This window comes from Ursus arctos, unplaced genomic scaffold (genome assembly GCF_023065955.2).
Source record: "Ursus arctos isolate Adak ecotype North America unplaced genomic scaffold, UrsArc2.0 scaffold_9, whole genome shotgun sequence".
Taxonomy (NCBI): Eukaryota; Metazoa; Chordata; class Mammalia; order Carnivora; family Ursidae; genus Ursus; species Ursus arctos.
Window position 1 is genome coordinate 4,163,610 of NW_026623111.1, and position 13,968 is coordinate 4,177,577.

At 52.1% G+C, this 13,968-nt stretch overlaps 1 protein-coding gene across 1 annotated transcript; it reads left to right on the plus strand.

Moving 5' to 3' along the window:
* The first annotated feature begins 4,145 nt into the window (after positions 1–4,145).
* Positions 4,146–12,622, plus strand: GRPEL1 (GrpE like 1, mitochondrial). The gene is made up of 4 exons (XM_026485948.4): positions 4,146–4,289; positions 6,869–7,031; positions 8,227–8,308; positions 10,938–12,622. The coding sequence occupies exons 1-4, from the start codon at positions 4,189–4,191 to the stop codon at positions 11,282–11,284; spliced, it is 693 nt and encodes a 230-aa protein (XP_026341733.2). The 5' UTR covers positions 4,146–4,188; the 3' UTR covers positions 11,285–12,622.
* The last annotated feature ends 1,346 nt before the right edge of the window (positions 12,623–13,968 follow it).

Below are 13,968 nucleotides of genomic sequence, written 5' to 3' on the forward strand. Positions count from 1 at the left end.
ACCGTTTGCGCCCTCCAACGCCTCTATAATAATCTGCATTATTTTTCTAATGAGAAACCATTCCTTCTGCCAATCCTCACCCACAGCACTTTTCATGGTTCTGACTTTTTTCTGGCTGAAGATGAATTCGACCAACACACAGGAGGGTTCAAAATGCAGGGGGGCTCGTGGTGAACAATTTAATCAGCCTTAGATTCAAATTGCCTCTCATGTCCACAGGCTCTGTAAGAAACTCCCACTGGGATTTGAAGGGCTCACGGCCTCCTCCCTCCCTCCCTGTCCGTCAGGCAAGCCAAGGCCACCCTCTTCTCACCTCTGTGGGAAGAGAAGACTGTGCCTGCGGCAGGCCCTTGACCGCACCTGGAGCAGCCCGTTCTACCCGCTCTCTTTCCAACTTTCTCGGGGACATGCAGTGAGTTTCTCTTGCATTCACTTCTCCCCATGCAACTGATGGGGCTCTTTTTGCAGAAAGTTATTTCAACGGGAACTTCTGTGGCCCCTTCTGGTGGCAATTTCTTTCCAAGAACATTCTGTCCGCTTGGAGCCAATATGCTAGGGACGAGTGGCAGGAGATTTGCTGCCCGATGTCAGGTCCCTCGTCCAGGCAAGTCTCTCAGCCTGGGAACCCTGGTTTCCTCTGGATGGAGGGGTCAGCCACCAAAACAAAGGTGGGCCAAGAATGAGTGGTGGTGATGAGAAAGGGAGCAAGACTTATGATTGATTCATTCCATGTGCTCAGATCCAAAACACGACCCAATAAAGCCAATAAAGGCATGCCCACCTCTCGGGATTATCCGGTGGCTTAGGGCCCTCTGGGCCTCACAGCAGCAGGTGCCAGAAGGCTGGGCTCCTGGCGGGCTCCTTCAGGTTGCTGGTGGAGTCCAGTTCCTGGCAACAGCAGGTCAGAGATCTTCATTTCCTTGCTGACCATCAGCTGAGGGCCGCACTCTTCTCCCAGAGGCCGCACACAGCATTCTCTTTCAGACGACCCTTCCATCTCCAAAGAAGCAGTGGCCATCGACATGTTCTCACACTTTGAAGCTCTCTGATGCCACTCACCAAGGTCAAGCCCACCGGAAAATCTCCATGAAGGCCAACTGGCTTGGCCAGTTCCCTTCAGAGCAGCACTGGGCTTTGTGTTGGACTGGATGGGTATCTTGGAGCCCATCTTTAGAATTCTGTCTACCACACCCATTATGCCTTTTTTTTTTTTTTTTTCGGAGAGAGGGAGAGGGAGAGAGAAAGTAGAAGGGCAGAGGGAGAAGGAGAGAGAGAATCTTAAGCAGATTCCACACTCATGAGGAGGCCAATGCAGGGCACGATCGCACAACCCTGAGATCATGACCTGAGCTGAAATCAAGAGTCAGACGTTTAACTGACTGAGCCACCCAGGTGCCCCTCCCATTTTTTTAATTGGCTTATTTCAGAGTTGGATTAAAGGAGGAAAATCCATGTCCCTGCTGAGGGAACAATAATAATGACAACAATGCAGTTTGTGGCGGCAGACAACACTCTGGGTGGACGGATTCATGTTCTGGCTCCACCTCTGACCGTCACGTGGAAGTGGAGATCAGTGGAGGAAAATATGCAAAAGGTCTCCCTTCTTCTGCCTTCGTAACCTTGAACAAGTCACCTAACCTGGCTGGGCTCTGTCCCTTCATCACCGTATTGAGTGCTGATCCAAAAGGACATCTGCCCAGAGCCTGGCACCCACCAGCACATGGCCCACATGCTGTTGAGCCATCTGCACAACCGTCACCTGAGGACACCTTCTTAAATGTCATCCCCTCCTTGTTGGGGGTACCATGCGCTGTTCAGCTTACTTTTCCCGCATCCCTGCCTGGGCCACCCATGCCCTTGGCTAAAAGCGAGTGCTGTGGGCTGATCCAGGAGCCTTCCCATACAAGCAGCTTCCTCTTCACGTGGAGAAGACTTGCACTGAGTTGATGAAGACCTCAGTGAACTAACCAACCACCTGAGCAGGCTCCCAAGAGCAGTGGCAAAATGACACTTTGGTATGTGACACACCAGCAGTTTTTTGGAGCAGTCCCAAGGTTGCCACTAGGTGGCAGCACAGGCAGATCCCTGCTCAGAGAGATTGCAAGGGGTAGGACACAGATCCAGGGTATGGCTTCCTGGCAAGCCTGGACCAACTGGAGGTTCAGTGCCCCTAGTGTGGCACTGCATTGTGACAACCATGCTTGTCTCTGTCTCGTGACCCAGTGGCTATTACTCTCTGTTATTCGTCCTCATACTGCACTGTAAGCTATTTGGGATGCCCATCTGATCTCCTCTGAGCCCAAAGGAGTTAGGGAATATTTTTTTTAAACTTCACAATAAATATGATCCCAGTTTTTGGGCGCCTGGGCGGCTCAGTTGGTTAAGCGTCTCCCTTTGGCTCAGGTCATGATCCCAGGGTCCTGGGATCGAGCCCTGCCTCACATCGGGCTCCCTGCTCAGCAGGGAGCCTGTTTCTCCCTCTCCCTCTGCCGCTCCCCCTGCTTGGGTGTGCTCTCTCTCAAATAAAAAAATAAAAAACCTTTAAAAAAAATATATGATCCCTGTTCTACAGGTGAGCAGATCAAGGATTGTGGCTTGACCAATGTCACAGCCAGTGAGAAACATGACATTGTGTTACATTTTATTACAGAGAATTTCAAATATACAAAAGAGGCATTGTAACTTGGATGGTATTCACCATCCAGCCTAACCATTATCAACACTTTGTCACTGAGTTTCTCCTATCCTTTTTTTTTTTTTTTTTACAAGAGTATTTATAAAGCAAATTCCAAACACTGTGGCAATGTAAATACTTCTGTTTGCATCTCTAAACAAGTGGGGCATTTTGACCTAACCACCACCAGGCCATTCACTCTCCCTAGAGTGTCAACAACTCCTTAATAATACTGTTTATAATTAAATTTCCCCTCACCGTGTCACAAACGTCTTTTGTACAGTTGGATTGTTCTATCATGATCCAATAAGGTCCACATCCATTTAATTATGTCTTTTAAGCTTTAATTGTCAAATAGTCCTACTTCCTTTCTTTTCCTCCAGCCCCTTAATTAATAAACTGGGTCATTTTCCCACAGAACACCCCACATTCTGGATTTGGCTGTTTGCCTCCCCCTGCAGGTGTCACAGACTCTGGGACAGTGTAGATGTTCGTTCAACATTACCAGTACTTTCAATGAGAGCAAAGAATAGAGGTTTGGTCCTCACAAACGTGACGTGCAGGCAGCCCTCCACCGTGAGGGAGACCACGGGCTCCAGCCTCCCCCTCTTGGCAGACTGGACTGCGGGCCAGGAGTGCTGGAGCAGGAGCCACTTCAGAGCTCCTGGAGGCCCCTGGCTGGAGGGACAGCAGCCAGGGGCGTAAGAAAAGCGGCACCTCCCCTCCCAGCACCTCGCCTTCAGGGCAGGTGATAAAGTAGCAATGGCCTTTGCCAGATTAATGAAAACGTTTGGATATATAAGCTTAAGCTGTGTCCCCAAATAATCCTAAGTGCTCTTCTCATCGTCACGATTTGTGTTTTATTCTGAGAGAAGTGAAGCTGAGAAGCCAGCATCCGCCCGTGTTTCCATCCATTCTCCAGCGTCCACGCGGACACATCTGACCCCTGGATTCCGGCACCTGCTCTAACAGGGCTCCAGGACAGCGCCGGGGCCCCCCCTCCGTCCCCACCGTGGACGAGGCCCGGCAAACGGCGTCCGACAGCGCCGGGCGTCCAGGGAGCCCGCAACACCCCACGACGAACAACCTGCTAGCCGAACCACTCCCAGAGCGACCCGCGGTGGAAGCGCGGAAGGATCGGTCAGACGCAAGTCTCGCGGGAGGAGCGCCGCACTTCCGGCGCCCCGCCCCCCTACGCTTCTTCCCCATTGGTTCTACCCTGGACCGCGCCCCGCCCGCGAGCTCCTCCTCCCACGTTTCCCTTCACCTTTCACCTCCTCACCTTCTGAGCCTCCGGAGGCCTCAGACCCCGCCCACCAGGAGGGGAAGCGCGAGGTGGGGGCGTGGCGAGAGAGGGCTCTGAAGCGGCCCACAATTATTGGTTACTATTGTCTGTCCATCAGAGGAGAAGCGGTTACGGACTGGCTGAAGGGAAGTGGTTGGGCGGAGAAGGAGGCACAGAGTCTGCGCGAGTGGCAACGCCCCCGAGGGGGGCGGGTCAGCTGTCTCCGCGCATGCCCGGTGCGTGTGCAGTGCCGGCGGCGGCGGTAGTCATGGCGGCTAGGTGTGTGAGGCTCGTGCGGCACAGCCTCCCGGCTTTGGCGCTGTCTCTCAGGTAAGGGGCGCCCGGCCGCCTGTGGCTGAAGAAGGACGCTGTCCTCAGTGCGGCTTCTATTCAGGCCGAGGCCGCACCGCGGACTCTTCGCGGCTCCGACCGGGGAGAGGGTCGTCGTGGGCCCGCGGTTCGCCGACGCGGCGCGTGGACCCCCCGCCCGGGGCCTGCCCCTCGGCCGGAGCTGACCGGCCCCGCATACTGGCCCCACGCGCGCTCGCGCCCGGGACCCGGCGGCCAGTCTACCGCCAGGTCGCGCGCGGCAGCAGGCGCGCGTGCCTGGGCAGCGCCAGGCCGGGTCCGCGGGGCCCTCGGGCTCGTTCCCCTCGGCCCCGGTTCCTTCCCGCGTGTCAGGTCCGAAGCCGGCGAAACCCGTCCCGCCGCGAGAGCGGGATTTAGGTAGACCAGTGCAGTGCGTCCACGGGGAGGCTCGCAGGAGTCCGGGCCCTCACCGCGTTTGTTAATCTGCGGCCTCTGCTGTTGCAAGGTCCTAGCTCATAAGGTAATTTGGCAAGTCTTTAGCATCTCCTTTGCTGAGGGAACGGCTCAGAACCAAAGTACTTACTGGAGGAGCTGCTCTGGGCCAAACATTGGATAGAAGCTGGGCGGAGCCAGAGCTGGACTTTCCTTGAAGGAGCTTGCTCACGTGGACGGGGAGACCCGGCGGGTGGGGCGAGGATCACCTACAACGGGAGGCGATTACGATGTGATTGCTAGTCTCGTAAATTATATAAAACGAAATATGGGAACAAAGAGCAGTGACCACCCGATTCCCTGAGGGAAAAGGTTTTTTCTTTTTTTGCTCACATAGCTTGTGGTTTTCTATCTGAATTAATTGCCAGGAAGGCGATTACCAAGGTAGCATTAATTTCAGCCCTTGAGAACTAGTTTATTGTGGAAAGGGGCTCTTAGGGGGGAGTCAGAGCTGAGTCGCAGTCATAATTCTTCTCCGATTCAGTCTCCCTCTCTGACTCCGCCCTGTTGTGTCCCCTACCACACTGCTCCCAGCCCCTCTGTGGGCTGAGCCACAGGAATAGGTCTGTGGAAAGGCTGTGACCATCACACCCAGGGATCAGCACAGCTGAGAAATAAGACAGGCCTCACAACAACATACTCAGTTGTTAGGCTGTTAGCTTTTTTAAATCACAGAAATAAAATATGATAGAAAGGTTACCGCACTCCTCAGACTAATGGATCCTTCCCCTCTTCTCCAGGCCTTAGACACAGGTATACATACACAGGATTTCTGGTTTGTCCTTACAGAAAGGGCTTCATGTTTTGCCTGTTTCTCTAAATTGCATTTCTTACCACGTAGTACACCTGTAGTATATCCCAGAGGTGAGAGTTTGACATTCTTTTTCGCAGCCCCAGACTATTCCAGATTGTGGAAGTGACAGTGTATTCAGCAGTGTCCCCCGCTTGTTGCTGTACGGTGCTGCCATAAACATCCTTATACACATATTCTGTGTACTGATAGCTTCCTCTTCTTCGAGGCAGTTTCCTTTAATCTCGGAAGAAAATCGCCTGTAGTTTATTTTCAGATTGAAATGTGATGCAATTAAGAGCTCTTAGAAGAAATCTGAGTTTTGTTTTGTTTTTTTTTTTAAGATTTTATTTATTTATTCAACAGAGATAGAGACAGCCAGCGAGAGACAGAACACAAGCAGGGGGAGTGGGAGAGGAAGAAGCAGGCTCATAGCAGAGGAGCTTGATGTGGGGCTCGATCCCATAACGCCGGGATCACACCCTGAGCCGAAGGCAGACGCTTAACTGCTGTGCCACCCAGGCGCCCCAGAAATCTGAGTTTTAAGCTTGGAGGAGAAATTGGTCCTGGTGAAGAAGCCTGAGTTTAAGACCATTCTGTCATTCATTAATAACTTTATGACCTTGGGCTTATCACTTAACCTTTTTCATGTGGGGATCAGACTGGATAATGTCTTGAGTCACTTCCAGTTTTAGGTCTGGAGCTCTTCGTCCCTCTGTATATCCCCTGCTTTCCTACCTCCAGTGCTGACTCCTTATGTATAACTCTTATCTATCCTTCAGAGCCCCTCTGTTCAAAGCTTTTCATGGTCTTCCATTTCCCCAAAGCTAGAAACGTTCTACTCTGAGTCTCCTAAAGCACAGTTTCTCTTTTATCACTTTTAAACCCAAAATTATAGTACTTTGTCTGTAGATGCCTTTTTTGACAGTAAGTACCCTAAGGGCAGGATCTCTGCCTAGTCCATCCTTGTCATCAACATCAGTACTGGAGCTCACCTCTAATAGTAGCTACTCCATCAATATGTGATGGGTCTGGATGACCATATCTCAGAAGGAGGTGTTTGGACTGGAAAGAAGAGGTTAGTTCCGTGGCCTTGGTACATTGACGTGCTAGTTTAGACACGTTACAGAAGATTTTATGTAAGTTAGCAGCTTCTGTACGTAATATACCATTTGCCTTTATTAGATCGAAGATAAATTCTTTCTCCCTCACAGGTCAGTAGCAAATAGTTTTAAATGATCTCAGATTTCTAAAATTATACATCTGACTTTTAAGCACAAAGCCCAGTCTTCACTCACAGTGTTGTGGACTTGTTTAGGCCATCTCCTCGGCTGCTGTGCACTGCTACGAAACAGAAGAACAATGGCCAGAACTTGGAAGAGGACGTGGGTCAAAATGAACAGAAGCCAGATACTCCCTCTCCAGAGAAGATACTCCTGGACGAGAAGGTCAAGCTGGAAGAGCAGCTGAAGGAGACTGTGGTAAGGTCACCCAGGCTGTTGTGGGGAAATGTGATCTCTTGAACTCAGGACCTCTGGCCAGATGAGTTTGGTCATTTGTCTGAGAACTACAGTCAGGTCCTGCAGCAAATTCCTGCTGAGGAAGGGACTAGAACTGGAATCCTCTGTGGCACTGGTTCTGTCATGAGAATCATCTTCACATGCTGCACAGATTATGCTGAATTAAGACTTGAGGGGTCTTTCAAGTGAAGAACACTCGCTGTGGCACTTCAGCTGGGTCTGACGGGAAGACAAGGGCTGGGGCCAGGGGTGTGGTTATGTGGTGCTCTCAGAGGGAGGGAGGAGTTTAGTGAACTAGTTAGGAGGACACATTATTACTCTACGGGAAGAGGCATAGGTGGCACAAATCAGGTTAAGATTTAAAAATGATCGTATCAAGCACTGTATGTTGGCTCTGTTCTAACCACCTTACTTACATTAATCCTCACAATACTCTGTGAATAACCGTTAGAGCCTCAACAGAAAGGTCAGGTTACGTTCCCCAGGTGGCTTAGCTACTGAGCGGCAGAGCCCGGGTTTGAGCCTCGGGAGTCTTAACCCTAAACCACTGCACTAGAATCACCTGTAACTGGAGGACAAGGTGAAGGGCAGTGGCCCCGGAGCTAGAAGTGCTTAGGAGATGAGTGGCATGACAGGAAAATTGGTGAGAAATGGAGAGGTCACCAGCATTTGGTGATTGTCACCCAATCAGTGTTGGGATGGGGCCACTGGATCGCAGTTGAAAGACCAGAGGATGGGGTTTTCTCCCCTCAGTGGGCTGGAGGTTCTCCTAAGCCGCTCCTGGAGCTGTGGGCTTTGAGTGCGTCCACCCCAGCCAGCTTTCTAGGATTCCCTGAAGTTGGAAATTCTGTGGGAGTGAGCGGTCCGTCCTTGAGGGGCACTGAGAGCATCAGAACCATGAGAAAGTTTTCCCTCATCCTTGTCCAGCTGGTCACTGGGGGCTACGTGACCCCTTGACCTCTTATTCCTTGGAAATAGTGACACGGATGTAACTTCTTCCTGCTCAGTACGCTGCGCTGCATGTGGTCAAAGACGGCAGACATCATAACACATGTTACTCGTACCTTGACTTGGAATTTGTTCACATCAGATTTGCTTTCTTAGGAATTCGTTCCATGCTTTATTCATGTACATTTCCTCTTTACCCTTTTTTTAGGAAAAATATAAGCGAGCTTTGGCAGACACCGAGAACTTGAGGCAGAGGAGCCAAAAATTGGTGGAGGAGGCAAAATTATATGGTAACTTTAGACACTATCTGATATTGATCCTAGAAAAATACAGGGCAGGGGAAGGTGGGTGGGGCGCCCGGGGAGTGTGGAACAGCAGGATGCCCCAGGCTGAGGAGGTGGGGAGGCCGCTGGGTGTGTTCCCTCCCGTGGAGAGGAGTCTGCAAGGAGCCAAAGTGGCAGCTGTGACCTGCATTTAGAATTGCAGGGGTGACTCCTTCGGCGAGGAGAGTGTGTGTTGCTCTTCCCCACGCAGACCTCGGTTAGCCTGAGGCCGTCTGAGGCTGCAGGGAGTTCCCGGGGTCAGCCTCACAGGTGGGCGTTCCGTAGCTGCCTCAGCGGTCACACGGGCAGAAGGTCTAAGACGCTGTCTGCATTGTCAGCATTTGGATATTTTTGTCGCCGTCCTTCCCATTTTACATTTGAGATCATTGAGGCTTAAGTGACTTGCCACTCATCACAAAGCTGGGAAGTCACGGTAGCCGTGCGGAGGCCAGTGCTCCCGATGCCGCGGCCGTGCTGGTGTCCGTGACACGGCGGGTATGGTCTGAGTACTAGCGGCACCGTCTGTACAGACCCGCGAGCACCATCCCCCCCACCTTCTGGAAGAACCACCTCAGGCTCACAGTGAGACAATAGGTACTTTGCCCAAGGGACAGATGGCAGGTCCACAGCCAAGTGGAAACCAAGAGCCAGTCTCGTACTGCCACACGCAGCGGATAAGAGGTCTCCTCTTGAAATAGTGCTTATGCCTCTTTCTGGTAATGCTCTTGGTTGGCTTCTGATCTGCCTGGCCTCCAGATGTCTCCAGGGTCCTTCAGGGATTGGGGTTAGGCCTCCTCTCGACATGCTCCCCGGAGACTTGCCCTCCGGCGGGCCTGCACACACGTTCTTTGTGGCTCAGTTCTTCTGAGTCCAGTCCCATGTGTCCTGTCGCTCACCCAGCCTTTTCACCGGATGTCTCACGGGTGTTTTACATTTTCCCTTTTATCTGTGCTGTTCGTCCTCATTTTAAAACTTAACACTGTGATCTTTCCCGGTGCTTATTTGGGGCAGGAATCTGAAGTTCTCTTTTCCTGTCGCTTGTCCCACATGCCCCCGTCTCGCGAGCGCTGAGCGGCTGGCCTCCCGTCTGTCCACTTCCCCCTGATCCCAGCCAGCTTTGGCGCTCGCACCGCCACACCCCAGGCCAAAGCGATTTTAAAATACAGCCATTCCTCACTTTACTGTGCTTCACGGATGATGCAGTTTTCACTGATTGAAGGTTTGGCAAATCCTGCATTGAGCAAATATTTTTTCACCAGCATCTGCTCACTTCGTGTCTCTGTCACATTTCGGCAATTTTCACAGTAGTTCCAACGCTTCATTATTAATGTATTTGCTATGGGCTGTGATCACACCTCGCTGAAAGCTCAAAGGATGGTTAGCATTTTTTAGCAAAATGTATTTTTTTAAGGTATATTTTTTTTATACATAATATTACTGCACGCTTCGTACTACAGTGCAAACATAATTTTTATATGCACTGAGAAAACAAGAAACTCCTTTGACTCCCTTTACTGAGCTCTTTGCCTTGTCGGGGTGGTCTGCAGCTAGAAGCGCAGCGTCTCCGCCCCGCGCCCCGCACAGTGTGCCCACGCCATCCGCCTGTTGGGCTGCCCCATCTGGAACCTTCAGCTTCTCTGGGTCTGCCTCTTCCCTGTGCATCGGCCGCCCTTCAGTCCTCGAATGTTTGGGTGATTCTTCAGGCCGTGGTTCACAGACCTGTCCTCTGACTATCCTGTCTAAATGCAGTCCCTTAGTGTGATCTCTCCTCAGCTCTGAGGAGCGCGCCTTCCTGGAGGCGGGATTGTAATCGTGTTTGCACTCGGGTGATTGTTTGATGCCTGTCTCAGACCATACTCTCCATGAGGGCAGACTGTCCCCCAGGAATTGGCACAAGCTTTATCCGTCATAGACACCCATGTTTTTATCAGAAAGGTAGAAAGTTTTCCATTTCATTTTTCCAGCAGGAGGGAGAAGTATTGTGACAAAAGTCGCCCACAGACGCTACCTCCTACAAAGGCGGGGGCGGCAGGGGGTGGGGGTGGGGCTGGTGCCTTTGTGTCCAGGGCCTGGGTGGAAGCAGATGCCCACCTGGGTGCTCCAGTCACCCCTGACTTCCATTCAGCATCTGAGGCATTTTCTTGAAACCACAATTTGATGTAATATACTGCCTCGAATTTAGAGTGACTTTTCTCCTACGTGATTTTGTTAGATTAGGGTTAAGGCTTGGGTGTGTCTTGGCATCTTTGACCCCACCGTGCTGGCGGGGCAGCCCCTCCCTCAGCAGAACGTTCTGGGGGGTGAGGCGTTCTGTTCTGTGGCGACGGCACGGTTCCTTAGCCTGCGGCAGGAACGAGGGGGAGGTGGTTCTGCACCTTGGGAGCAAACCGGCTCTTGTCTAAACCCAGAAGTTGTTTTTTTGGATTTTGTGGGGTTTTTTTTTCATTTTTTTACCACGCCATGGAAACTTGAGGACACGTGAACGGTTTGAAGGGTTCTCGTTCGGGAGTCTGTGCATGAGGCTGGCGGGGTTACAGCTCTCGGGTGTCCCGCCGGCGCTGGGGGTGCACATGATGGTGTCCTTCGCTCCGTTCAGGCATCCAGGGCTTCTGTAAGGACTTGCTGGAGGTCGCGGACATCTTGGAGAAGGCGACGCAGAGCGTCCCAAAGGAGGAGGTTAAAGATGACAACCCTCACCTGAAGAACCTCTACGAGGGGCTCGTAATGACTGAGGTCCAGATCCAGAAGGTGTTCACGAAGCACGGCTTGCTGCGGCTGAACCCCGTGGGGGCCAGGTTCGACCCCTACGAGCATGAGGCCTTGTTCCACACGCCAGTGGAGGGGAAGGAGCCTGGCACGGTGGCGCTGGTCAGCAAAGTGGGGTACAAGCTGCACGGGCGCACCCTGAGGCCCGCCCTGGTGGGGGTGGTGAAGGAGGCTTAGCGGCCTCGCAAGGGCTTCGCTGGGTTCTCTGTAATCACTCGCTGTAACTCTTGAAAGGCTGGTTCGTCCGCTCTCTGACTACTTCTGACCCTTCCCAGTCCTTGTTGGAAAGCTTTAGTAACCAGTGGCTAAACAGAAAATTAAGCCGGTTGCGCTGACGCGTGAATGAACTTTAATTCGGGAGTCTGTTCGTTGATTTTTAATATACCTTAATCGCTCCACACGCTTAGAGAACAGGCCGGCGGGACACGACTGGACCCTAGAGAGTCTCGAATCACACTCTAGGTGCTCAAAGCCTGGCGACGCCCAAGTACCACAGATGAGTCCGGTGTCTTCGGGAACCCCACTGTTGGGCTGGCTGCCACCCGGGCTCGCCGGGTCCTGCGGCCCACTGTGGCACACGGGGTCCTGCGTGCTCAGCCCGTCCCTTCGTCCAGTGAAGGGAGGGCGAGGGCTTACGCGTGTCCCTCCTGCTCAGAGTAGGTTTCACCGCGCCCTTGCTGAAGAGCATACATGAGTCCATTTATAATTCGTTACCATCTGGCTGCGAAAGCGCCCAACTTCCGGCTTTCTTCCAGAGATGGGAAGTGAGCACATGCATCTGGCCAGGTCTCACCACCTCGTTTTCCCTGTTACTGAATTTGACAAAAAACCAATCACTTTTGCCCTGTTCATCTATTTGTAGAAATGCTCAGCTCACTAATAGCTAGTTACTGATGATGGCCTGAAGGTATTTTTCCTAGTAAGATGGACTTGCTCAAAATCCAAGGATTGCATGCTTCGTACATTTTAAATGTTAATGTTTAATTTTTAAATTTTATTTAAGAGGATTAAAGCCCTAATATGTTTATTTTCCTACTTTCTGGAAACTATTTTGTGTACTTTGGTGGAGGAGGTCCACCTACACTAAGCATGACTTAGCTTTCCCGTTCTCGGCTCAAATCCTGAAGCCGTGTGCTTGACGCTTACACGCTTACACATGCGCACACATGTCAGCTTCCCCGTGGGAGGGGAGAGGAGGAACCGCGCCTCTGCTGGGGACAGATGTCCCTGCCCACAGCCCTAGGGAGGGGCCTGCACGCACTCAGAGCCGCAGTAAGATCACCCACAGTCTGCACCGCACCGTAGGCCCCTCCAGTCCTCATTCAGAGTCAAGAGAGCATCTGTTACAAACCAGAGGACATCCAGCCTTGCGGTCTGCTGTGGAGAGGTGTTTCTAGGATTGAAGGTCAACGCTGTTAAATTCATCTGTCGCATAAGGTGGGGCAGTTTACTTCGCTTGTAATTTTGAAAGATGTAGGTAGTATTCCCATAATTAAAAATTTATACTATTTCAAAGTATTTTCCTCTTTTCCATTAAGCATGTTAAGTTCCTTGGTCAAAAACTTGCCCCAGAACCGCAGGCAGTGTAGTGCCCTGAGAAAACCCACTGGGGTCAGAGCTCTGCGAGGATCTCGCTTCACCTTCCTGGAACTCCTAAGCCAAAAGCTGCATAAGTAATTTTCAAAGGAATTTCTATGCGTGTGCAGCCCCTCCTCCCTCATCAGCTGGGGCAGGGCCGCCGGGAGGCTGTAGGGGGGGGGGTGGGGGGCACGGGGACAGGCTGTGACTGACCTGCTGAGTGTTCCCATCCAGGGCCGAGGGTGTGCGGGACTGTGGGCCCGACGCTGTCTGCTTACAAGGGGCCTTCGTGGCCGGGATTTGTGTAAAACACACTTTCCCAGGTGATCTGCCGCTGGCGGGGAAGGAGGGCAGGTGTGAGGGGGCTTCTGCTTAACAGCCAGTTTAACTCCTCCTTTACTTTGGAGGAAAAACTGGTTTGACGCCGAAGTGCTGAGCTCAGATAATGTGTCCCGGGCTTGCTGTCCCCGTCCTCACCATGCAAGGATGCTCACGCTGTTATTTTGAATGGCTGAATTAACCTTTTGAACTCAAAGTGGGTTTAAATTTGGAAAAACCCTGATTTCATGGGATGAGGGGGACGAATTTTACATCTAGAAGCTTAAGGGCCCTGAGCTGGCGGCACAGCTGGCGGGGATGGGGTAGGAGGCAACCGACAATAAAGTGACCTCTTCCGTGGGACAGCCTGCTACTGCTTTAACATAAGTTACACAGTCACGGTTTTAAAACAGCCAAGCCTTAAATAAATTCTTCGTACCACCAAAAAAGATACACATACTGAAAACGTGCTTAAGCGCAGAATTTTTCATTGGACAGCCCTCAGTTGGCCTGGGCCACACATGGACAGGGATCTTTTGCTTCTCCAGCTTCAGTCGGCAACCATTTCATATAAAAATAATACCAAATCTAGAACCTCACCAAACCAGGAAGATGCAGAAAATGAGTGAATGCCAAAGACGGGAGACGCCGCAGCCAGCGCTGCCTAACCAGCTTGTGTCCTGCCGGGCCACTTGGGAGGCCCAGCTAATGGCTGCAGCGCCCCACTCCTGAGGTCTGCAGTTCCACATGGTTCCCTGGGCAGAGAAGCTGCTGGTCCAGGAAGTGCAGGTGAGAGGCACCGTCCCCATCCCTGCTCAGTGGAAGACCAGACCCATGCAGTGAGCCTGCAGGGGGGACAATGTGGAGGGGGCCTCGTGAGTACCAGCCCTGCTCGGCTCCCTGTCTCCTCCTGCGGTCACAAAAGTCCTGGGCTTGGCTCACGGAGCGTGCTCTGCCAGCATGCA

Bases quoted from the DNA above. Each gene is read 5' to 3' on its own strand.
- GRPEL1 (XM_026485948.4), top strand. From the start codon at position 4,189: ATGCCCGGTGCGTGTGCAGTGCCGGCGGCGGCGGTAGTCATGGCGGCT. The intron at 4,290-6,868 runs GTAAGGGGCGCC...GGACTTGTTTAG, and splicing joins GCTTTGGCGCTGTCTCTCAG to GCCATCTCCTCGGCTGCTGT. The intron at 7,032-8,226 runs GTAAGGTCACCC...CCCTTTTTTTAG, and splicing joins AGCAGCTGAAGGAGACTGTG to GAAAAATATAAGCGAGCTTT.